Source organism: Mauremys reevesii, linkage group 6 (genome assembly GCF_016161935.1).
Source record: "Mauremys reevesii isolate NIE-2019 linkage group 6, ASM1616193v1, whole genome shotgun sequence".
NCBI classification, from domain to species: Eukaryota; Metazoa; Chordata; order Testudines; family Geoemydidae; genus Mauremys; species Mauremys reevesii.
In genome coordinates this window covers 112885967-112911765 of record NC_052628.1, presented here as the reverse complement: position 1 = coordinate 112911765, position 25799 = coordinate 112885967, and the positions used below count along the sequence as shown (strand labels likewise).

The following is a 25799-nucleotide window of genomic DNA, read 5'->3' as shown; positions in this document are numbered from 1 at the left end:
GCACCTGCATATTGACCGGTGGACGAAATGTTGCTGACAAGCAGCGTCAGCCAGAGGTGTCGCCGGTGAAATGCCGCCTATTTTTTGGTGGTATTTCGGCGGTGACGCCTATTGAAGTTGCCGATTGGCGGCATTTCGGCAGATGCTCATCTGCCGCCACAGTCCTCCGTGGCCCGTCGTCTGGTGCCCGCCAGATGAAAAAGGTTGGGTACTACTGCCCTAGAGTTTCCATCCAGCTCCCCAGTGAGGCAGTAAGCGACATTAGGGACTATGGAACACAGTCATTTAAAAATCGTTCTTCCCCTTGTAAGGCCAGCTGTGCGTTGTAGTACCACACAAGGAAAAATTTAATTGGAGCTGAGGTTGTAATAGGAGATTTATAAGAGTCGACTCAAATACATTGTCACAAACTCTTAGCTGAGACTTCACCACTCCTTGCAAATTACATTTGGTTTTACAATTTTCCTGGGAGAAGGGGGATGAGTGACATTTTCATCTCCATTACTTTTTTGGTAAGGGAATTTCCTTTTCCAGAAGTGCTACTGCAACTCAAGCTATTTTGTACAGAAGAATTGTATCTTGTAGTTTAAACCAAGTGACAGAGGCAGAACTCCCTTGGTAGTTGTGTAAAATCAGCGTACGGAGGCCAACAAATGGAAACTTAAGCATTTAGAAATTATGATAAATTTCTGGTATTAAGCTGCATCTAATATTCTTAATGTCATTTTTAGACTTCTCACCACACTGTCTTAGATGCCCTGTTTCGGGAACGTTTTCTAACAAAGCCTCACAAAAAACCAAACCGCTATGACCACTTTGAGAAGAAATGCAAAATGTACTGCCGGGAGCCCAAGTGCCAGCACGACTGGGGAATCACAGTGAGGTACAAGGCATTCGATGACCTCCCTGTAATCAAAATTGAAAGCTTTGTGGTGAAGGATGTTACAACTAGTAAACTCGCAGTTTTCCGGAAATGGAGAGAGGTGGATTTTGCAATGAGGGAATTTGACATAAATGAAATGTCCAGCACAGAGTGAGTAACAATTGGTTCACCACCACCCTACTGGGTGAGCTATTTCCAGGTACACAAATGCATGTTCCTAACTCAGGTGTGAAATAGATTATATGCAGAATGGGCAAATGGCAGCACTTGCTTAAAGGGGGCTCTGCAGTCTTTCATTGGCAATTCTATTATGAAGGTTATACCTTATTTTGTACTCAGTTCTAAGTGGATGAGGACTAATAACGCTCTAGGAATTACTGTATTTCATGCCCTGATTGATAGGACTTTTTGCCCGTTTTACCTAAACAGTCTGGTATTGTTAAATAACAAAGAGGGAGTATACATGTCACCTCCACTAGACTAGTTCGAGCACTCCCTAATTTGTATTCTGACTGCATGCTTAGTTAAGTTTTCATCGCTGCACAATAGCTTGTGGAGTGTGTGAAGAAACACATTTGAATGCCTAATCCAATTTATTAGGTAAAACGTGTAGATAGTTAAGTGGCATTCTACCAGTGACCAGTTGAAATTGCATGTGTTTTGCACCGATTGGATTTATCTGTTTTGTTGCTGTTTGTTCATGTTGCACTTTATGTAGCCTGACCTCATTAAACCTTAAAATTCAGTTCACCTCCAGACTTCATTTATGCCAGGATGTAGAGTTGTTTACAGGCGAAATACAAGACAGATCAGTTCCTTACTGTGAAGGAACCAAAGTCAGGTTTAAAAGAGTTTCAACTTTCTGGATTTAGAGACTACACTTGGTCCCTAATTTAGTGTTTTGTGAGAAGAGTTGGACAATTTTGTTTTCAACTGAACAAACACACTTTAGATTTTAAAAAATCCTGGTAAAAAATGTTAGGCTTAACAAAATGAAGCCACTTACCTCCTGTGCAGCTGCTGCTACTCAGTCTCTTAGTGGGAGGCAGGTCTAACCAGAACTGATTTAAGGTCAAACCAAGATCTCCCAGTATACCTGCATGAGGTTAGCTTCATCCCTCCCATTAGACAACTGAAATCCACTGTTTGTCTGTATCATAACAGACAAGGATAAACAGTGCCTTTGTTTTCAATTTAAGCAATTTACTTTAGGAGGAAAACTCCCTCTATAGTGGTGATTGGCAGCTGTTTACTTAAATTGTGCTAATTAGTAGTTAGCAGTGCATGTTTGTTAGACACTTATCAGTATTGCTCTGTTTAATTCCTCATGAAAAGAGATGCATTTAAATAAAATAACTTTAATGGAAGTGTGATTAGTAATCCACAATTAAAACAGTCTTTCTACAAACTGGTTGCTTCCTGCAGCAAAATTTGAAGTGTAAATCAAATGCTCAAATTCAATCTTCTGTTTCTATTGTTACACCATTACTTTCCTGCTTTAGGAGTTTAGAAAGTTCCCATTAATAAAAGCCAGTGCGTTTCTTATAGTTATTTCCATAAAGCCTTGGAGGGCATTGTCACATATGCTTATGAATGTATATATGACATAACTAGAATATGTTTTATGTCATGTAACATCTCTGTAAAGGTTATGATCTACTGAATCTATTAATCCTATTTGTGTGCATGTATCATTTTTATATTCAAAGTTATGAATATTTGCTGTATGGGCATGACTTTTCAGTAGCCTTTGTAAAGCATTTGGTCAGCTTCTTGAGAAAGGAATGTGCAAGTTAAGTGCCCAGTCAAGAAGCACTGAAGGGACAATGGATCTTGGGAGGCTCCAATCCACACAAGTCATGAGGGCATTCAAGGCAGCAGGTAAACCATGGCTGCTGTCTGTAAAAACTGAGTCATGCAGGGACATGTGACTTGCCCGTGTGACTCCAAAACACCATCTTGGAGCTGGACTTTGCATAGGAGAGAGGAGGGGGTCTCCACCCATAAGAGTGAGTCTATTTAAGCTTGTGGGAAACCCCTCCATTTTGTCTTCAGCTGGCTCAGAGCCTCTCCATCCCCAAGGATACCTGAAAGAAACTGGAACAAAGGCCAGTAACTACAGGGGTGTGAGTGATTGCTGGACCCAGACTAGAAGGAGACTAGTCTGTAAAAGGAAGCTTACTGGAATTCCTCTAAAAGGTGAGGTTTTTATCTGTACGCAGTTTTCTTACTGTATTAATCAGACTTGTGTTTTATTTTACTTGGTAATTCACTTTCTTCTGTCTGTTACTACTTGGAGCCAATTAAATCCTACTTTTCTGTATTTAATAAAATCACTTTTTACTTATTAATTAACCAAGAGTCTGTATTAATACCTGGGGGTGGGGGGGTACAGCTGTGCATATCTCTCTATCAGTGTTAGAGGGTGAATAATTTGAGTTTACCCTGTATAAGGTTTATACAGGGTAAAATTTGGGGGGTTTGGATCCCAGTGGGAGTTGGGCATCTGGGTGTTAAAGACAGGAGCACTTCTTAAGCTGCTTTCAGTTAAGTCTGCAGCTTTGGGGCACGTGGTTCAGACCGTGGGTCTGTGTTGGAGCAGACTGGTGTGTCTGGCTCAACAAGGCAGGGTGCTGGAGTCCCAAGCTGGCAGGGAAAGCAGGGGCCGAAGTCGTCTTGGCACGTCAGTTGGCAGTTCCAAAGGGGGGTTCTGTGATCCAACCCGTCACAACTTACTTCTGCCAATCTTTGTTACTACAGAGTTAGAAATTGTACTACAATAAAGCACACTAGCAGGGTCTATGCAGACGAACCAGTGCATGTTACCCCCCATGAAAACAAGCCCAAAGATGTTCTAATGCAAATAGGAGGTTATAGGCTTAATGTAGGTGGTCACAACAGTCCCTCATTATGGCTTTAAAAATCGATGGAAGTGTCCCCTCCTCCTGCCGAGTAGTTAAATGGTGATAGGTTAGGAGCCTCTTTAGTAACACTTCCTGTGTTTTGGAAGCCACTACAAGCAGTGTGTACGCAGCGAGGGCTCACGGGTTCGTATGTAGCTATTAGCTACTTATCTAGAACCAAAATGTGGAGTCTTCAAAGAGCCACAAACAATATGCTTCTAGCAATATGAGCATTACAGAATGTTGCAGTATTTCTGTAATAGCAGTAGCTACTTCTTACCTGTATCACTGAAGAACCACATGATCAAACTGTACTTCTCAAACATACTATCGGCCTCTTGCTGAAGATAAGTCAGTATGCAAAGAAAGTCCAATGCGATGGTCAAACTTTTTTGAAAATAGATTTTAATCTCTTAGAAATTTGTCCCCCAAAAGGTCCACTGTCCCACCGAAACCTAGTGCCTAGAGAAGATGTTCTTAAAGGAAGATAATTCACATTTTGTGATTAAGAGCGAGCTAAGCAATTTACTAATTTCAGCATTAGCCTCTCGAAGAGGGATTCTGATCAAATGCTGTTTAAATAGGAAAGCGCCAACCTCTGACACTTCATCCAGATTGGGGGGAAGGGGTAGGAAGGGGGTTAAAAATCCCAGTGTACCCTGTCAGTTTCTGGGAAACTGAAATGAGTACAGTACTGTATCTGACTGACGAGTGTCATCAAACTAAATGCACTGTGTACAAATCACCACTTGTTACAGAACGGGCTTTGGCAGTGTTTACAGATCCACTTTCTGCATCGCCCCATACTAGAATAGTCAATCTAGTCACCATACAAAAAATAATACAGGTATTTAATTGGGAAAAATAAATGAGTGTGTCAGGAAACTGAACACATTCTACCTTTGTAAACAAGCCCCTGGGTAATACAGTCCACAAGGAAACAACTGATTTCATGGTTTAGACGTCCAAGTTCCGGGATTATTGGGCATTCGCGTGTGGCCATCAAAGGCAGGTTTCTAACGGGACAGTTGCTTGCTGTTGCTTTAATTAGGATGCCATTTTACGGATCATGTAGTTCAGGATGCCACCACTGCGGAAATAAGTGAGCTCCACATCAGTGTCAAACCTCATGATGGCTTGGAAGGTTTTCCCAGTATCCAGCTGTGGGGATTAGAAAGAGAACATTAACTGAGTACATTGTGCTATTTGAATGACTAAGATCTGCAGGTGTGCCAAGTGCAACAGGATCTGCTAGTGAAAGGGGGATTATTTCCCACATACAGCTGGAAGCCATGCTTTAGCAATAACAAACTTTAAGTGACCAGTAATGTGCACAAGTGCCAGAGTCAGATCAGTGGTCTACCTAGTCCAGTATCTTACCTGACTCTGGTCAGAGCCTGAGACAAAACCCAGTAACTCAGGTATGGAATAACTTATCTCCAGATAAAATTTCTACCTGAATCTAGTAAAAAATGGTTTATTTATGTCTTGGAGCATGAAAGTTTGTATCCCTTAAAGTGGTTTTTATTTTCTAAATTCTTGGCTTCAGTAATGTGGCAAAAATATTAATTCCATTAACTTTTTTGCAGCCTCAGTTTCTGTGGTGTTGGCACAGAGAGGATAGGGCACCAGGAAAAAAAGGTTAATCACTGTTTCTGTACTAAAAACTGTCCAAGCTAAGCATTTCAAGGAGGTGCACACATTGTGGATTAAGATTATATATATGTTTCAAAATGCATTAAGTGATGCACTGGGATTCAATTCTTCCCTGGCAATATTTTTTCATTTAATTAAGCAGTCTCCTACCCATATCACTTAAACATAACTAGATTTATTGTTGACTACTTTGAACTCTACACTATGGCAAAAGTGGTGGGGCCCTTTCCGAAATCTCATCTAAAAATGTGCTCACCATTTGTTTGGCCCTAGTGTATTCATGCTTACAGTTTAGCTATATGTCGCTATTACATGGCACTGACTACATTGTGCAAAGTATACAATCTGTATGGGTGGAGGAAGTCAAACTTAAGATTCAGTGGACTGCATCAGTATTGAGTAGTTGCATGAAGTACACTTTATGGACTTCATTCTTTGCCACACAGTCTCTCATACACCATAGCAGGGGCTGGACCAAGAATGCTGGAAGGTGAGAGAGAGAGAGAGTCGGAGCTGCTAACTCCAGGGTGCTTTTGAAAATCCAACCCACAGGCTCCTGATTACCTTGATCTGGACTTTCATCCTTGGTGCAAGTTCTTCAGGAATGACAATTGTGTAACGTTCCCGTCCTGTGAGACCTAAACTCTCAGCATCCTCTCCGGGCAGATACTGCAAGGGAATCACTCCCATTCCTACCAGGTTACTGCGGTGGATGCGCTCATAGCTCTCGGCAAGAATGGCTTTAATTCCCTGGGAAATGCAAACAGAGTCAGCTGTGTTTACTATAGGTTTAGAATAGCCTCTCTACATAGGTTGGGAAAATTCTCCTTATTACCATACAGTAGAGTTATAGGCAGAGATTTGCAAAAGTGACTAGTACTTGTGTTCCTACCCACCACAAAGGAGCCTCATTTTCCGAAAGTGCTCCTTGAAAGGTATTGTATAGTGGGGCCTTGAAAACCTTGGCCATGTTATCTTTTAGAAAGGGGGGAATAAGGACTCCTAGCACACACACTGGCACCCTGAATAGGCTTGTGCTCTGGGCCACATGACCTCTGTTCTGTGCACAGATATTGGTTTATCGTGTGCGCCTGTCTCCACTACTAGGTGCCGCACTGTTTCTAAAAAAAGGCAGTCACATCATTGATCGTATGTAGCACAGCGATCTCTTAAATAACTCCCAGTTTCAACAGAAACTTTCCTTCCAACCCAGCCTCTTGGAAAAAGTGCAAGTGTGGGAAATGAACCAAAGCCCCATCCTGCTCCATGGGGTAGTGAGATCAGGGCTCTTCTTTCCAAAATGTATTATTTGTATATTAACAGCACATAGGAGCCCCGCTCACCAATGGCATCCTGTCAGCAGTTGGTGCCGCGCAGCCACAGAACAAAGAGCTGTTGCCTCACAGAGCTTAAAGTCCAGGTAAATAAGTAACAGTTACAAGTCTGGCCCCTTTTTGGTTGGAGTGTCATGCACAAACCAACCTCAACTTTCTGCCAAAGCAATCGTACTCGCGCTTGGGGGAATAACGTGCAAGGCGCCTGGAGTGTGCAATCTACTGCTTGTGGTTGGTGGTTAGTTGTAGAGTGGCGTTGATCATCTCAGTTATATGCTATTGTTTCTGCAATAGTGAGTCCTGGTTAAGAGTGAAACGTACCTGTTTACTGGGTAAGTATGAATTTCCTTAGCAGGAATAACTGGCTTCTCTAGTATATAGCTCTTGTTGTGGGCTACAACACTGCCGGTATTGCAAAGGCTCTGCTGGGCACAGAACTGGGCTTTGTTCGCAAAGGCAAATCAGCAGCCTCTTCTTAACCAGCATTAGCACCCTAGTCTGAATTCTCCTTTAGTGACTGATAGTAACATTCTACTTGGAGTTAGAGACAGACAGACACTCCTTGGAATATTTCTTTATTAATTTACACTCTTCACCTTCAATGGGAAGTTTGGGCACAGGATGCTCACAAGCATCTAGGAGAAGTGAACAATGAAGGGTGGTTCTAACTTCTCCACTTCCATTTATTACAGAGTCACTCACCAGCAGAAAAGGGCCCTTTGCTGCCCAGTCCCTGGAGCTTCCTGAGCCATACTCCTTGCCAGTCAGCACAATGAGGGGATGGCCTGCCTGCTTGTACCTCTCAGCTGCATCAAACACATCCAGCTGGAAGGAATACCAGATACATTAGATTACTTCACACACAGCTGTGTCCCGACAAGACAAGAGCTCTGCTGCTTCCAAGTCTACCAGAAGGGTGCTCTAAGAACTTTTCCTTCCATAATCACACATATGCAAAATACCACCATTCAGCATAGAGCTAGCCTACACCACCATGAAAGTGTGCTTTGTTCAGAATGTGAGTGGATACAGATGTAGAACAACACCAACATGTGAAATAGCTCGAGCAGGTCAGTTAATCCCAACACCGATCTCTCTTCATCTAGTATTGGCCATTTACAGCCCTGCCAGTATCACTTGTGCACCCCAGCCCAAATTATACTGTGTGTTCTCTCTTCACTGGTGCCCAGAAGAGCACAGGTGCTATTGGCAGAGCTGCAAATAGCCAATAATAGTGGCAGATGTATTGTTATGTTGGGATGAGAGCTGCTAAAGACTGCATGTCTACACACCCATGGTGTTAGATTTCTCTCTCTCTCTGTGTGTTCTGTCTCTCTATAGAGAGATCTCTAGAAATATACATCTAGCTATATAAATATATAGAGATCTGTAGAGCCTCCGAGTTATGAACTGACCCTGGAACCACACATCTCATTTGGAACCAGAAGTATGTAATCAGGCAGCAACAGAGATTAAAAACATTAAATACAGCACCGTGTTAAACATAAAACAGTAAAGGGAAAATTTCAAAAAAGATTTGACAAGGTAAGAACCGGTTGTGTGCCTGTTTCATTTAAAGTAGGATGGCTAAAAGCAGCATTTTTCTTCTGCATAGTACAGTTTCAAGGCTGTGTTAAGTCAGTCTTTTGTTCAGAATGATGAACGTCCATTCCTAAAGTGTTCGTAACTCTGAGGTTCTACTGCATAGATATTGCTACACACAGAATATATAGACAGATACAGGATTAGAAATTGATAAAAAGATGTATGCTTTAGAGAGAGATCTCATATTTTAAAGGGACAGATTCTCAATAAGTCAACATAGTTCCACTGAAGTCACTGGCACTACATCAGCCGACACTAGATGAGGATCTGACCCAAAAAACTAGGAAATAGCCCCCAACCACCTTAAACACAAAGTAACTACTGCAGGCAAACTAGGTAGGTGCCCTGAGGTTGGCAGCGCCAGTGTGGATCAAGCAGTGCACTCACTGTTTCTCCAGAAGGGAAGTGGATGGTCTGGGGTGCCTGCTTATTGATGAATTTGTTTGACAAGCGAATGTTTGCAAACGTTCCTCTGACCATGACAGCGTCGTTACCTCTGCGGGAGCCGTAAGAGTTGAACTCTCTAGGAGTCAAGCTATTAGAGAAAAGAGACACCGGTCTTTATTTTTAAACTGAAGTGGCTGCATGAAATAAGCTGTGAAGAGACATCGCTGAAGCTAGATCCAGTCATCTTTTTAACTTGCTTTGAAAGCGCTCTCCAGCACTCACATGGTCCCCGGCAGTGTAGTCGGGAACCAGCTCCCAGTTCATTATTTCTATTTCAACATCTTTCTTACCAGCCCACGGTAGCGCAAGCATGACACCAGGACCTAGCCAGAGAGGCTGCCAAAGCATTGTTACCCCAAGCAACACGAGTGGTGCTACAATAATAGGAACCAGGCTGCATTTAGCCACAAGAGCCAATAGCAATCCCTTCCGATTAGCTGCTACTTACTTGCTACCACTGCTTACTTCTGTTGCTATAGGACCTACGGTCCCTGACCAGAGCCCATTATGCAAGGCATTGTTCAAACCAGTAGAACTTGAGCTCTTTGGGGCAGGCTAACCGATACCTTTTCCCCTATGTAACAGTAAGGGTGGGTGTACAAGGGAATATTCATTTATACAGAGAGCATAAGAGTTATACATGACCCCCAAAGAAACACACACAGGTCTCCTTCTACCTGAGCCAGTAACAGAGATGAATAGTATAGAGCAGAGCTGTTTGTACTGGGATCCATCCAAAGTGTTGCTTTAACATACTTTATTTGTTTTGCAACTTGTGTATGGGACTTTAGACTTTCAAGCCAATCGACATCAATGGGACTTGCACCCATGAAGCAAGAGTAATTTGCATTCAGTAACCTCTGGTACATGAGCACATTTCATTTACAAACCCGTTGAAAGGCTTGTTACAAAAGCAATGTTTTCAAAAAAAGTATACTTGTAGTTTTCAGAAACAAAACTCGTGCCGCTCAGAGAGATGGACTAGGGATTAGAGGCACAACACTGTGCATGAAACAGAGCAGGGAGTCAGACCTGAGAGAAGATTCCAACATTAGCCCAAGGCCTGGCAGACAAAACCCCAGACTTCCCTTATAACAGTAAAGCAAGAGTGCCCTGTTCTCAAGCCTGTGCCAGTGGCAGCAGCTGCTCTGACCAAGGAAGAAGATGTGAACTCAAGAGCTTCTGTAGCTCAGGATGTCCTGGTTTGACCAATGAAGGAGTCCTGTATTATAGAGGAAATGTGTTTAGAGTCAAAGCTTGGTCCCACTGAAATCTATGAAAGTTTTGGTGTTGACTTCAGCCAAATCTTGGTTTTATTGGATTATCTGGAAGGGAAATGGCTCCCTATTATCTCTGCACTGGCTGACCCAGCTTATACTATAGCATGAAGCCAAAAAGTCAAGGGAGGACGTGAGGTGAGAGTTGCTCACTTGCCATGTGATGCTAGCAAGACAGCTGCTCTGGAGAGTAGAAGGAGCAGCTCTTTCTGAAGAGCTCCCGACAGGCGCAAGGAGGTGAAAACAGCATGGTGGGAAGGCACGTGAATTTCAACCCTCTGACACGCACAGTACAGTCACTGAACCACAGCGCGAGAGGGGGAAGGAGCAAAAAGGGCGTGTATGAGAATGAAAATATAAAGCATTTAACGTCACTTACCTTCTGCTGGTTAAGTAACGAGCAGCAGGGCTGTTCCTTGCTATATTCCCAGCTGGAGATATGTGGTCAGTTGTTACAGAATCGCCCAAATTTAAGAGCACGTAGGCATCAACTATGGATTTAGGGGGCTCGAGCTCCAAAGTCTAGCAAGCAAACAAAATGCACTATCGATATAATAATTCTTATTTATATAGATACACACACAGAAGAATGAAAGTGACCCAGAATTTGTTGAGTTGGTTGAGACGGGTGCACTAAAAGGTAGTTAAACTAACCAGTCAAAAAAAAATCCACCCATTCTTCAAACAAATCCTCACCTCTGAATATTCATTAGTTGTGTTGGAGGGTTTGGGGTTTTTTTTTTGGATCTAAGCTATTTTTGAATGGGAAAAGATCACACTGAGGGACTATCAGAATTTGGCCCAGTTACACAGGTGGAAGTCTGGAACAGGTTATCACAGCTGTGGATTACTCCAACTATACACCATTTTAACAGGAGAATTTGGCCCTGAATGTAGTGTAACCGCCCTGGAGGTGAACAGAAAATCCTTTAGAAAGGAGAAAAAAAAATGTACCTACCAGGTTCTCAAAGAAAGGGGGTGATTTAATGTATGTAGATTTGGGATTCCAAGTATATAGTGTATCTGATGGAGCATCTAAGGCATTCCAGGACTCATTTACTGTCTGAAAAACAGAAACTCACATTACATTTTTCAGAAGAATTTCAGTGAGTTCGAAGCCTTACCTATCCCTTTCTTAATGATTCCCCACATTCTGTTTGCTTTTTTGACTGCTGCTGTACATTGAGTGGATGTTTCAGAGAACCATCCACAATGACTCCACAATCTCTTTCTTGAGTGGTAACAGTTAATTTAGAGCCCATCATTTTATATGTATTGTTGGGATTATGTTTTCCAATGTGTGTTACTTTGCATTTATCAACACTGAATTTCATCTGCCATTTTCTTGCCCAGTCACCCAGTTTTGTGAGATCCTTTTGTAGCTCTTCACAGTCTGCCTGGGACTTAACTATCTTGAGAAGCAGAGCTGGCTCTAGGCACCAGTGCTCCAAGCATGTGCTTGGGGCGGCACTTTCCAAGGGACGGTACTCCGGCTCCTTTTTTTTTTTTTTTGCTTGGGGTGCAAAAAGCCGGGAGCCAGCCCTGAGCGGAGATGAGCTGTGACGGTGGAGGGTGCCACAGGAAGTAACCCAGGGAGGTGGGGGGGGGGGGCCAGAGGAACCGCTCCCCGCCCAAGCTCGCCTCTGCCTCTCCCCCCGAGCACACCGCCACTCCACTTCTCCCCGCTCCCTCCCATGCAAGCCTGGGAGGGAGGGAGGGTAGGAGGGGAAATGCGGCGTGCCCAGAAGAGGACGGGGTGCCAGGGATTTGGGGAAGGGGTTGGAATGGGGCAGGGAAGGAGCAGGGTTGGGGGGCAAAAAACTTGGAGCCAGCCCTGTTGAGAAGTTTTGCATCATCTGCAAATTTTGCCACCTCACTGTTTACCCCTTTTTCCAGATCATTTATGAATATGTTGAATAGGACTGGTCCCAGTACAGACCCCTGGGGAACACCACTATTTACCTCTCTCCATTCTGAAAACTGATCATTTGTTCCTATCCTTTGTTTCCTATCTTTTAACCAGTTACCAATCCATGAAAGGACCTTCCCTCTTATCCCATGACTGCTTACTTTGCTTCATTACTTCGTTATCAGGAAGACCTTACTAAACAGCTGCAGAAGCTCTTCTTGCTGAAGTACAAAAGTCAGTTAATGCATTACTGAGTCACCTCTATTTTCTGGTAGACTTCTTTAAACATCCCTGGAATGACGTACTGATGTTCAACGGCCTGGATCTCGTCTCTTGTTGGCCAGAGGTCTTTCAGGAAAATTTCCTTCCCTTCTGCATTTACTCCTATAAGAAACCACACACAGAGTTTGTGTACAAACATTCCACTTGAAAAAAGTGATCCAATTTCTGTGTGCTGTCCACTCCCACAATTCTCTACTGTACTCCAACACTCAGAGACCATGCTGCCTTTGCTTTCCAGCCTGGCTTTGACCCGGTGGACTGGGATCTCGTGGAAGTTGATGATGACATTGTCAGGGTGAACTCTCATTGGTATTTTCTGGTAGGGCTGCCAGGAGACGCTGTGCAAAACAGGCATCCTTCAGGTCTGCCTTGCCACGCGCCCCCCCGAGCCTGCAGAGGCACAACACCCAATATTCCCCTGAAGGAGCTTCCTTAGGTTCAGACTATTGGTGCTATTAACACACTTCTCCCCCACGTGTGCTTAGTGACCACGACTGATCCAACACCTGCCTGTCTTGCATCTCATATGCACCTCATTGGGCTCCTCCCAAACCAATACAAGAGACGCTCCCTCTGGACTCATCACTTAATATCAGTTGAATTTTCTGAAAAATAGTGGGGGATAGGGGAGAAATCCCAGCAGTTTCTTACCTAAAGGTTCTATCTCAAAGTCAATCCTTATGGTCCCCGCGATAGCATAGGCTATTACCAGTGGCGGGGAGGCAAGGTAGTTGGCACGAGTATTGGGATGGATGCGACCCTCAAAATTCCTGTTTCCGGACAACACGCCCACTGCTATGAGGTCTCCCTGCAAGACAGCGGTAGAGACAAGTGAACACAAGCAGTATGTATGTTTAGGGTCAGAGGAAAGAACAATGGAAAGGAAAGCATTCTGGGATTGTATATGATTAAGGCTACATTTTAGTCACAGGTATTTTTAGTAAAAGTCATGGACAGGTCATGGGATTGGGGGACAGGGCAGCCAGCAAACAGCACGATACAGCTTGGAACAGCATGCGACAGAGCAGTTTACGTAATTAAACTGCAGGAGCATGGCTGAATGGTGGCACATGGCCTGTGTAGCCGGGGAGCACTCCTGCCAGAGGGATCGGCACTGACCAGAAGGCATCGGGACCTACATTTTGTGGCTATCCCAAAAGGCAGTACTGCCACCAGCACAAGATCCCTAATACTCTGAGGAAATGGCTCACCACCACCTGCTGAATTACCAGCACCACATTTTCTCTGTCCTGTATTACCCTGAAGGTCAGACTAGAGGCAGGGACCACGTGTTTGTTCTGGGTTTGTACAGGACTTAGGAGCCCCAGTCCTGGACCACAATCCAAATCATCATCAAAATGGTCCTTCCTGGCATTGATATCTAGGATTGTTCCTGAAGTGTTCCTTGGAGGTCTTCCATCCAAACCCTGAACCAACCCAACACACTAATATTAGCCTGCAAGAGGTCTGGCTACAAACCACCTCAGTAGCCTCACAGACGGCCACTGAATGAATGAATGTCATTACAGTATCGCTGAATGAGAGATTCAAAGATTGGGCCATATACAAAGCAATACCAGCTTACACTGCTCCACTGTCGTTTATTAACGACCTACAAACATGTTCACACAGGTGGCCTGTCGCTGTTTGTTACTCACAGCAGGGAATAAACAGAGGCTTATTTTGACAGGGAAAAAAAATGTTTTACACACAGAAATCCTCCCCCAAGCTTCTTAAACATGCAAGTCAAAGACCTCGCAACCACAAACAAACAAGCTCATCACCACACAGTTGTGAAACTGGTTAACATTGAAGACTGCAAAACCTGGCTAAGAGATGACCTCTGAATCCCAGGGCAAAGCTACATTCTGAACAGGAAAACGCAATAAAACAGAATCTTGCTATGTAGCCTTCAGCTATTCTGAAGGCTCTCCTTTCCCACAGGGTGAGCAGAAAACTCTCTCTGCCTCTCCAAAATACAGCCTTCACTTTGCTTTTTTCCCTGTTAATGCCCTTGGATTACTAGAAAATGCATGTAGGAAACATCAGTTTTGACCCTGCTATCAAATTCTGAGCTTTGGCTGAGAAGAGATTGCCAGTCAAGTGAAGATGCCTGGTTCTGGCACAGAAACATTCCTGTGAAGAGACAATTTGAGAGGCCCAGCCCCTTTTCACCTGTGATCTAGTCAAGATTTTAAGCTAGAGGCCAGATTTAGTCCTGGTATAGACTGAATGGAACAACCCTGAAGTTGATGGATTTGCACCCTCTTATAATGGGGTTATATTTGGTCCGAAGTCTCTAGTGGTCAAAGGGGGCAGAAGTGCTTCCAGGCTCCCTTGAGATGACTGCAGACTCGGTTTTCAAAGGTGGGTAGTGATTTTGGGTGCTGCTTTTCCAAGGACAGGAGCTCAGCATTCTCAGAAGTGAAACAAGGCCCCTTTCAAAAAGGTATCTCAAGTTGACCACCCAAAAACTGAAGCACCCAAAGCCACTAGTCACGTTTGAAAACGCAGGCCTCTCTCTCCACAAATCCAGCCATACAGATCCATTTATAAACACAATCAGAGTCATTTGGGTGGGGGATATTATTCCAGGGGGCTACATTTGTTCCGTATCTGGACACCCATTCACTCTTTAATTAGACAGAAAGCTACTCTGCATTAAAACCAGGACATCCCAACTAACGAGCATTTTCCCTTTTATAAAGCTGGCTTCTACAGCATCTTCAATGAAGATGCTAAAACTTCATTTACACTCAGCAACTAGTTGCCTTGCAAGCAGATAGAACTCCACATTCCCCACTGCCGACAGGAGAGCTTCTTGTTAGGATCACCGTCCTGAGGTTTTTTTAAGGCTGCACCACAGGATGATTTAAGTAGGCTCTCCTGCTCTTGCTGCAGCTTGTCATTTTGTTTGCAGGGAGGGAGTTCTCATCTGAGTTTAAGTATCACATCCCTCTCCTGCATGGATCCCTTGGCAGCAAACCTTCAAGATGTACCTCAGTCTCTTGACCAAGTGAAATAAATACATGATTTTGTCTTTGAAAGACCACGAGTATTCCATGCTGCAGAAGATTTAATGGCAGCCGAGTACCTGAGTGATGGCTTCTGCAACAGGCTCTGGTAGAGGTCCACTGTTCCCAATGCAGGTCATACATCCGTAACCCACCACATCAAACCTAGAGACAGTATTAAATATATTAGCAATCACAAGATAGGTATTAATTCCTTATTGATAAAGCAAACGATTGGGCAATTTCCACTTTGAGGAAATGTGTTACAACACAAGCTATTCAATATCATTTTCTGCTCAGAAAACTGTCTGATGATCATTTGCATTCTTTTGCTGCTGCTTAAAAAAAATAAAAGTGTAGATGGGTGCATAAATTTGTGCACCTAATTTGCACGCACAATTGCAGTGAGGACAATGTTTTGCATGGAAACAGTCATTAGTGCATGTGATTGCAACGATGCATACTGGAGACCATATGTTTATCATCAGCCAAGGCATAGGACAAATTCCAGACCTAGAAGTCTTAAGTGAGACACTAGTTTAGAACAATTACATTTAAGAAATAAGCCTTTCCCTTGCCTAGCAACAAGTAGCCTTTAGTGAAATCAAAGGCTTCAATTGGCCAGCTGAGCAAATGGCGCAGCCTGGGTTACACAGTCGAGAATCTAGCCCGAATGACTCAGCTATACCTTTCAAACTGTGGACACCCATCACGGTCTTATAGTCCATCACTTGCTGCAAATGCGTTGCTTGTCCAGTCATTACATTTGCCAAGGATTATGGGAAACAGGCATCAACTAAGATGAAAACCCTCTTACCCTAGCTGAGCAAGGTAAGGCATAACTCCACTCTCCCGCAGATAGTAAGTGACAACCCCACTGCCTGGGGACAAGCTGGTTTTAATGTATGGCTTCACAGTCAGACCGGCATCAACAGCTTTCTTAGCAAGCAATCCTGCAAAACACAAAGGGCACCTGTGATTGTTCTTGGCAATGGTACAGTCCACCTACAAAACCACAACAACCCCCAAAAGTCGTCTGATGGCTCCCTTGAATAGCTTGAAACAGAAGAGATGCTATTTCCGCCATTCAATTGTTTTGAATCAGCACCCGTCTGCTTACGTTCCATGACTCCAAGCACTTCGATGAACTGTGGTACTGGTTTCTTTCATTTCCAGTGGAAAGCTGTGTGCAGTTACATTCAAAGACACACACCCCCACACACACACACACACACACACACCCACAGTATAAGATCAGGTGCTTGATCAATTTGGGAGCTATTTTCTATGCAATAAACAAGGGAAGAGGAGCCATAAAACATTCCACGTAAGACAATCTGGTGAGCCAGGGCCGAACTAACTAATGGCATAAGTTCATCTGGCCCCTTGATGTAAGCAAATGGTCTCCCAATGTGTAGCCTGTTGAAGCAGCATTATCTAATTACCTTCGGAGTGCGACCCTTTCAAAGCAGCACTGTACCACAGTCCATTTCTTTGAGCTTGTTAACAAGAATATGTTTACCCAGAGCCTGAATTCTTCTCCTGGCCATTTTATTCCTTTTAAACTGTTTGTCCGTGGACAGGTGAATTCAGTGCTCGTGGTACAGAGTTGACAGTTTTGGAGACTGAAGCCTGCCATTTATTCACAGCAGCCCTGCAAGCTGGATCAGTGTCGCTGGGGCAAGAGGACAGCTCAGTGTCTCCGAAACCTGTGACCCCTCTGATGAGGCTGCTAACAAAAGGTGGCTAGTTTTTGCCAGCTGCTGTGGTCAGTTTGGATGATGCAAACAGCCCACCAGGTCATTTCAGATAACTTCCAGAGGTACTGAGCACTCGCAGCGTCCAGAGACATCAATGGGAGCTGCAGGTGCTGGGCTACTCTGAGGTGCTCAGATAAAACTAAGGCCCAGATTTTTTTAAAGCCATTTAGGCTTTGCAATGCTGAGCACAGCAATGCCTAACTGATTTAGGAACCTAACTCTTATTTGCAAAAGGGATTGAGGCATGAGTCTAAATTTACTCCCTAATGCTTAAATCCCTTGGGGGGGGAGAGAAATGAGGTTTAGGCTCCTAAATCAGTTAGGCATTACGACACTGCACACATCATCACCTAAATACCTTCAAAAATCTGGGCCTAAGAGCCTAACATTAGACACCCAGTTTGAAAATGGCACCTATTTAAAAAAACCACACAACTGTTAAAAGAACATTATTAAGGTTGCAAGTCAAACAAACACTCAAAAGTTAGGCAGTGACAGAATTACGGTTGCTTGTGCAAATCTTAACTCGGCTCCCGTGCGTGTCCGTATTATGATAGAGTCTTTATAATTGCACTATCCACATACTATTTTTCCCATACAGCCCTTGCCTCAGTCAGTGCACTAGATGGATGGTGCTCCCTGAATGAGCAGCTATTCGATATTTTGTTTTCTCCTTATTGTGCAATGTGTGACCCCAAGCCTTATTTACTGCACACTGAAGACAATGATTCATTTCCTCATGGGCTTCTCTATGCACTCATCACTATAATGTCCGAGTGCTCATAAATATTAGTGAATTTACCTTCCCAACACCCCTGTTAGGTGCGGGGGAGGTATTAGTAAAGATGGGGAGCTGAGGCAGAGAGAGACTAAGGTCAAAATCATCCACCGATTTTGGGTGCCCAATTTGAGATGCCTAGGACCTGATTTCCCAGCACACTTATTATCTAGCACTTTATATGTTCAAAGCACAGCTCCCATTGATTCAGCCACAGCTGTGAGCTCTCAGCACTTCTGTAAATCAGACCCAGGGTCTCAAGCCAGGAATGAAGAACAGTTAGTTAGTGACCACATGTGAACAGTTGGGTTTAAGTGACTTGCTCAGCACCACACAGGAACTCTGTTGCAGAGGCAAGCACAGAATCCAATTCCCAAAACCATGAGACCATCCTGCCCCTTCCTGCAGCTCCCTGCCTCATTCACTCCCCAAATTCCAACAAATGAGCTCCAGGTTTTACAGACAGACATTCTCCTTTTATTACACAACCCCTGTTTCATCCCCAGAGCTGGTCCATCCTGTGCACTGAATGAGGCAGGGGTCCTGGGAGTGAGGGAGAATATACTACAACATAATTAACAACTACCCTAATGCACATGCACAAGGGAGCCAAATGAAGGCTGCTTGGGCTGAACTGTTTTAGCCAAAGCCCTCCCCCAGAATTGCAGTGTGAGGCAGGCATCTAGCATCTAGGAAAAGTTTAGCCCAAACTTAAAGTCTGGCAAAGTTATAAGCAACTGAAAAGAGGGTCTTAAAATGGGCAGCCTTAACTACAGGCATTGCTACCCGCTCAGCCTAGAATTTTGGCAATTGTTTTTGATCTGGAAAACAAACCAAACATGACCACCACCTGAGTGCTGCATAATGTGCAACTTGCAACAGCAATCTGAACGTGTATCTTTATTCTGCCCAGTCCTGAACAAGTGCACAGCCAGATGATTGGCAGGAGCAGAGCGGCAGGGTCGGGGGAGAGGAGGAGGAGGAGGAGTGCACCCACAACCAGGTCCTGGAGCAACGACACCAATTACGCCCACTCGCCTGCTCTCTTCCATCCTCTCCCCTGCAGGGTTCTGACCTTGAACGTCTTTCCACAGCTGCAATCACAGAGGAACTGCAGAGCCACCTCTGTGTGCCTTTGGAGGGGAGCCAGAACTGGGGCAAAATGAGGCCGTTCCTCCACCCAAGGTTTTCTGGCACATGCACAAACAGGGCTGCCAGCCAGAATTTGGCACAAAGATGAAAAGAGAAGAGAAGGAAACAAGAAACTGAAACCGGGAACATGAGTGAGAAGTTCTTCCCTTCGCCCCCAGGGCGTGAATGGGAGGGTGAGTGTCAGACAGAAGCATCCCATGACTACCACAGAGTTTCATCATTGCTATCAGAGTACTAGATCTAGACCAAGGAACCTCGGGGACTGAGCCATTCCAGCGGCAGAGAATGCTGTTCTTGGGTCTGCGTACCATGCAGCTCAGTGCAAACTCCAACACATCCATGAGCCCCAGCCTCCAGCTAAAATCCATTACAAAATCACCATCGACCTGAATGGCCGCAGGACTGAAACATACATTACCTAGGCCAGTGGTTCTCAACCAGGGGTCCAGGGCCCCCTGAGGGGCCGCGAGCAGGATGCCGGGGATCCGCCAAGCAGGACCAATGTTAGACTCGTTGGGCCCCAGGCAGAAAGCTGAAGTGCTGCTGTGCAGGGCTAAAGCCCAGGCCCAGGCCCAGCCCCGCCACCTGGGGCCGAAGCCGAAGCCCGAGCAACGTAGCTTTGTGGGGGCCCCTGTGGTGTGGGGCCCCAGGCAACTGCCCTGCTTGCTACCCCTTAATGCCGGCCCTGGCTTTTGTATGCAGAAAAACAGTTGTTGGGGCACAGGTGGGCCGGGGAGTTTTTATGGCATCTTGAGGGGAGCAGGGGGTTAAGAAAGAAAAAGGTTGAGAACCCCTGAGCTAGGCTGCAGTACAGACAAAGCAATTTGACACCACCCTTGCTTAGCACTGCATCAAACGCCTCAAGGAGAGATCAGAGGCGGGTGATAATTAGTGCAAAATGAAACTTACCACACTTATAGACTTGTCAGCGCAAGGAAAAAAACGTGATCAGCAGCCAGAGTTTCCAGGTATCAGCCCAAATATTGGTCCCTGGATGCCTCTTGCCAACTCCACGGGCTAAATTCAGCTCTGGCATAAAGGGATGTGATTCCTTCAGGGTCAATGGGGTTTGCTTTTATGACCCAGACCTAACACTACAGAGAAATTGCTGCAGGCAAACGATCAGCCACACTTACCAGCTCCTAACATAACCGAGGGGTTGCTGGTATTAGTACAGCTGGTAATGGCAGCAATCACCACCGAACCATGGGTGAGCTCAAAGTCGGAGCCGTTATGAACAAACTTCACACGGTCACCGTGACGGTCCGGGGCGACATTGAATCCTTTGAAACCTTGCTATAAAGGGGGACAATAAAAACAAAAGGAGACGACGGTGAGTGTGTGAACTGGGAAAGGGAGATGGAACGGTACCAGGAAACAGCTGTAATTGAAAAGGGGAAGGAAAAGTGTTTGGGGACACACTGTGTGTTATAGGCTCCCGCTGTGCCCAAGCCACAGAAGATGAGTGTGTAACAGCTTCAGCACAAGATGTAGCAGCTCTTGCTTTTAAACTCGGGAGGTTCCTGCTTCAGTCCCCAGCGCATCAGCCAACTGTCACATTTGCTTAATTGGGGCCAATCCTACCCCCTCATCCCTTGGTGATGAGGTGGCAGCTGCCTCTTGCAGTGGAACACAGGGTGGGATTTTGCACAGGAAGACACCAGAACTCCTTTAGCCTGCACGGAGGCTATTGTGTCTCTTGGATCCCAGATCAGACTGTACATCAGCGCACAACGTCAGGATCTAGGAAGCCACCCCACTCCCCGAGCCGGGTCACTCAGGTCAGACCTGGGATTTTGGCCAGAATGCCCAAGATTTCATACAATTAGCACTGAATGGTCTGAAGTTTGTGTCGAGATCTAGCTCAATAGACAAAAGATTGAGTCTTAAAAAAAAGGGGAGAGAACTAGCTTATCAATTCTACGGACCGGGATAGAAAATCTGAATGGCATAGCAAACCTGGAGGGTTCCGCTGGATTTGAAAACCAGAGCATTCTTCATAAATATTGGCTTTTACAGGGAATAAGCCTGAGCTGTAAAGTTTAGATTTGGATTCAGGTCTGAGATTCCCCAGAATTTAGGGGTGTTTAGACTTGGGTCCTAATCAAAATCCTAGACACAGTTCTATTAATTGCTGTTTTTAACTGGATGGACTGCAAAAGGCATTTAGGATTGTTTTGGGTTTTTTTAAATTTTAGCTGGGCAAAAAGCACTTCTGGAAACCTGCAGTCTCAAACTGGTATGCCATTATCAGCTTGAGTCACTACTTCAATACTGCGAACACTTCACTAATGGGTCAGGAGCAGATCCACGGACCACTCATGTTCCATGACCCATAACTTGAGAACCACTACTTTAGAATACTTATTCCTTAGCGTTATCCTCTAGGCTACAATTGAAAAGAGCCAGGAAACAACATTCATGCAAGGTCATTTGTTCACAAAAAGTGTCCTGAACGGATTGACGCAGACCTGTCTCTCTAGTGACTAAGCACTACAAAGACAAACATATTTCCGTTTGCAATGCCACATGCCCTTACCTTGGCTCCCAGGCAGGTCTCAAAGTCCTTCTTCATTTCTGACACAGCTACTTTGTCCTGAGGTCTTTTGGGCCCACTACAGCAAGGTACGACGGTATGCAGATCCAGCTCCACAACCTGTTCAACAGGAGGAACGGTACTGCTCTAAGCTACTACCAAGGAATGAACAAAATAATGCAATATACATTGCTCTGAAGGACACTGGTGTTCCAGTGCAGCAATGCTCAACACACGCAGTCCCGCTGACTAGTCATGCGCTTAAGCGCTTTACTGAATCGGTGCCTTCAACTCTCTCCCGACAGCACGAGGCCTAACCCATTTAAGGGCAAAATTTCTCCAAGCCATTTGAAGCGAGCGACAAGCTCAGATACTGTTAGCTTCCAAGGAAAAAATTTCACAGCCACCTCAAGTCCCCATTTCAAAAGTGACTTAGAGACATAGGCGCCTAAGTCTCATCGACTGTCAAAATAAAGCCAATATGATACGTGTCTAAGTCACTTTTGAAAACAAACAGATTTGAGGTAGTTTGAAAATTTTACCCCCACCCTCACAATCAAGACAAATCCTAGCATCAGGAAGCATTCTGGGAAATTCTAGCAAAAGGGTAGCACACAATATCACCCAAGCAGCCTCCTGCTCACCATTTTGATAGTTGGTTTATAGATAGAGTTGTGCAATTAGAGAAAATTTACAAGATTTCAGAGAGGATCAAATCCCTTTAATCTTGCCTTGTTTGCTAATTATTAAGAGATATTTGGGGGCAAGTTCTTTCCTCATTTAAATCCATGCCACCCTATTATAAATCAACTGGGTTGAGATTGCTGGACACAGCGAGACCCTGCATTTCCCTCAGGTTTTCTGTGTGGTCTAATGTCATTACATGAGGCTGCCTCAAAGTCACGGAATGGACCAGGGCGTGCTTTCGGAATGAGATTACAAAAATCAGAGTCAAGTTAATTTTTTCCTTGCTTTGTGAAAATTCCTCTTTAGAAAAGAGGAAACAGAGAACAACAAAAATAAATAAAATGAAAGAGAGGAGAGCGAAAGGGTGGATGTGTAGGAGAGAAATAAAGGAAGGAAGGTACAAGATTAAATGATGATCAGGACTCTACCTGGGTAAAATCTGGATCCTGAGCAGAGTTATTGAAATCTCTAAACATCCCCACAGCCACAAGGTAATTCTTTATGTGCTTAATTTTTTCTTCATCCCGACCTAAAATGAAATCCAGAAATAGCTAAATAAGAACCAGTCAAGACAAAGAAATTGAGGCATTTTAAGTATGCAGAACAGGGCCTTGAATGGGATAGATTGTATTAGCATCAGCTTCTTGTTTAACTAGAAAAGCAGGAAGAGAAAAGTCACTGGATCTTTGATAATCCCAGTCCCAGTTAACTGGGACTGTTACTTTCATTCCAAGGTTGGAGTTGAACTTTTGACGTTTTCTAAGCAGAAATTTTCATATGCTGGAGTTCATATGGGCTCAATCCCGAGACACACAGTAGGAGGGTTACCAGATAGCAACTGTGAAAAAACGGGACGGGGTGGGGGGTAATAGGCGCGTATATAAGAAAAAAATCCCCCAAAACGGTACTGTCCCTTTACAAACGGGACATCTGGTCACAATACACGTAAAATGGATCCTTTGCAGAGCCCAAGGCTAAGGTTTAGGAAGGTGCTAGGACCAAATGCATGGCACTATGGGTCTGATTCTGATCTCTCTCAGACCAGTGAGATTCTGAAGTAACTCCATTCTGGTCAATGGAGTTACACCAGAGTCAGGCCCTGTACCACTAACAGTCAGAGTCCAGGTTTATAATCCGGATCTTCAAGTTCTGGTCTCTTTTTGCACTTACCCGTTTGGATCAGGTACCTGATGCTGACTTCATCGACTGGGAAGAAGGCTGCAGTTGCTCCATATTCGGGGCACATATTGGCAATGGTGGCTCGATCAGCAATTGACAGCTGGGCTACGCCAGGCCCAAAGAATTCCACAAACTTACCCACCACCCCAACCTGGCGAAGATGCTGTAATACATGAACCAACAAAAAGGTACTCAAAGGCCATTTCTAATCTTGGGAACGCTGACTGCATAAGCCGTACGCGCTAGAGACAGTTCAGGCCTACAGGGTTCTGCTCCAGACAAGAAGCCAGGGCTTCCTCAAAGTTCTGAGTTATTTGGGACCAGGGTTTTGTTTGGTGTGTAACAGAGCTTCAAAACTCAATGCCAAACATGCCATACGTACGCGATTCTGCTACCGCTGCAGGCAATGGCAAAAAATTCCTGTTAGCATCAATGGGAGTAGGTTTGGGTCTCACACCTGACCAGGACAACAACAAGGATTGTAAGAGCCCCTGCAGTGCCAGCTCTTCCTGTCCCATCCAATCAGATAGGCGGGGGGAGGGAAGGGAGCAGGATTGGATGCTGATTCCACCCCATCTGGGGTGCGGCTGATCAGCAGGCAAGAGGGAAGGAACTGCAGAGCTCCTGCAGCCCAGGCCCAGCATGGTTGGGTGTCAGAGGATGAAATCAAGATGACAGCCCCAGAGACAGGACTCCTCAGGCTGCTGTATACAGCTGCTCTAAGATCACACCACGCACACACATGCCGCACTGTGGCCCATTGTAAGAAATCCCCCATGGCACAGTGGCACAGATGTCGGTTACCTTGGTAACGGTGAGCACTATGTCTGTGGATGTTACCAGGGGATGAGGATTTCCCATCAGCTTGTAACCAAACACGTTAGGAAGCACCATGCTGATTGGCTGGCCCAGCATCACCGCTTCTGCTTCAATGCCACCAACTCCTGAATCCAATTGGCAAGACAAAAGCAGATATTAGATGAGGCAATGCATGCTGAAAGTTAACTACCCAGGGAAATAATGTTACTGCAAAAAAGGGAAGTCACCACACAGCAGGGCTTGGATTGAGCTGGTCCTAGGGGACATTTCTTAGATGTTCTGACACTGTTCTAAGCTTTTGTTTAAAAAAGAAAGTTTCTAGCCCTCGGGGGCTCACTTGCATTTGGAAATTGAATCATGTTTAAACACAGTCAAGTTAGCAGACATGAGGCTGGCTGGTCAGTGCAGACAAGCACACGTTGGGCTCAACACTGGGGTAGCTAGTCCTGAGTAAACACTAGTTGCAGAAGAGTTGGTCCCTGCCTGCTGAGCACAACTGAGCCTCCTCTACACTGACTAGTCAGTATTTTATTATTTTAGTACCTTCCACCTAGAACCCCAGTCATGGACCAGGACCCACAGTGCTAGGCACTATACAAAACACAGAACAAAAAGCTGGCCCAGGCCTCAAAGAGCTTACAAGTGCAAGCCAAGAGTCAACAGATGGATACAGGCAGATGGGGGAGTACCAGGAAACAGCGAGACAATATTGGTGATAGGCACTGGTCGCAGCCCACGGGCAGCCTGACCACTCCTTGCTCTGAGAATCTGCTTCCTATCTGTAATATGGGGATAATACTACCGCTTTTCTCCTCCTACTAGCTGTATGTACAGTGCCTAGCCCAATGGAGATCTGATCATGGTTAGGCCTTCTAGGAACTAAAGGATTATGTTAGGTGTCAATCAACCAGTCGATTGTTTTTCCAACTCTATTTGTTACAGTTTCCTTGTGAAGATGAGACCATGGTTATAAAGAATCTTCCCAATGTAATAATTATTAATTATTTGTATTGAGCTAGCACTACAAACCCCAGTCACAGATCAGGACCCAAAAACACGGAACAAAAAGGCGGTCCCCATGCCCCAAAGAACTTACAATCCAAGTAACATGATCTGATGCAGTGCTGTGTTACCAAGGCTGCAGATACAGAAATTCCTTATACAGGTTTTAATCTATACCTCTATGTAAAGTAGATACATATATTACGACTTACACTGTGTGCGACCGAAAACTTTATGAGCATCTTTGTAAGCAGTCAGCATTATTGTAAGCGCTTTGAGACCAGGACACTATGTTCTGCGTCTGTACAGAGCCTAGCATGCTGGTTGATGGAATCCTGCTTAATGAAGGGACTCTTAGGTGCTTTCACAATACATGTCATGTATCACTGCAGTATTCCCCTGGAGTATTCTTTATACTAGGTATAGGGATGACTACAAAATACTTCGGTTAGACTATCTACTTATACAGATAAAATTTCAACGCTTCTATTGTCTACCATTAGCTAGGAACATATTTCCGTTTGCTATTCTGGCAAGCATTGTCCCATTATTGTCCAAGCAAAGAACATCTGGTAC

General features: G+C 44.7%; 2 protein-coding genes across 3 annotated transcripts in view; one reads left to right on the top strand and one right to left on the bottom strand.

The window, feature by feature from the left end:
* The window catches only part of DDX58 (DExD/H-box helicase 58), a 47602-nt gene extending 45974 nt beyond the window's left edge, over positions 1–1628 (top strand). For both annotated transcript variants that reach the window (XM_039543431.1, XM_039543432.1), the window contains exon 18: positions 732–1628. In XM_039543431.1, the coding sequence (XP_039399365.1) occupies positions 732–1037 (306 nt within the window). In that variant the 3' untranslated portion in view covers positions 1038–1628. The remainder of the gene's footprint in view (positions 1–731) is intronic.
* A 2546-nt stretch (positions 1629–4174) lies between these two features.
* The window catches only part of ACO1 (aconitase 1), a 42221-nt gene continuing 20596 nt past the window's right edge, over positions 4175–25799 (bottom strand). Inside the window, exons 7-21 of the mRNA XM_039543433.1 lie at positions 24207–24346; positions 23394–23565; positions 22652–22752; positions 21540–21656; positions 20137–20296; positions 16128–16263; positions 15391–15475; positions 12948–13104; positions 12274–12398; positions 11064–11168; positions 10485–10627; positions 8769–8916; positions 7479–7601; positions 6007–6192; positions 4175–4947 (exon numbers count right to left, since the gene is read on the bottom strand). Coding sequence (XP_039399367.1) covers positions 4834–4947; positions 6007–6192; positions 7479–7601; positions 8769–8916; positions 10485–10627; positions 11064–11168; positions 12274–12398; positions 12948–13104; positions 15391–15475; positions 16128–16263; positions 20137–20296; positions 21540–21656; positions 22652–22752; positions 23394–23565; positions 24207–24346 — 2012 coding nt within the window. The 3' untranslated portion in view covers positions 4175–4833. The remainder of the gene's footprint in view (positions 4948–6006; positions 6193–7478; positions 7602–8768; positions 8917–10484; positions 10628–11063; positions 11169–12273; positions 12399–12947; positions 13105–15390; positions 15476–16127; positions 16264–20136; positions 20297–21539; positions 21657–22651; positions 22753–23393; positions 23566–24206; positions 24347–25799) is intronic.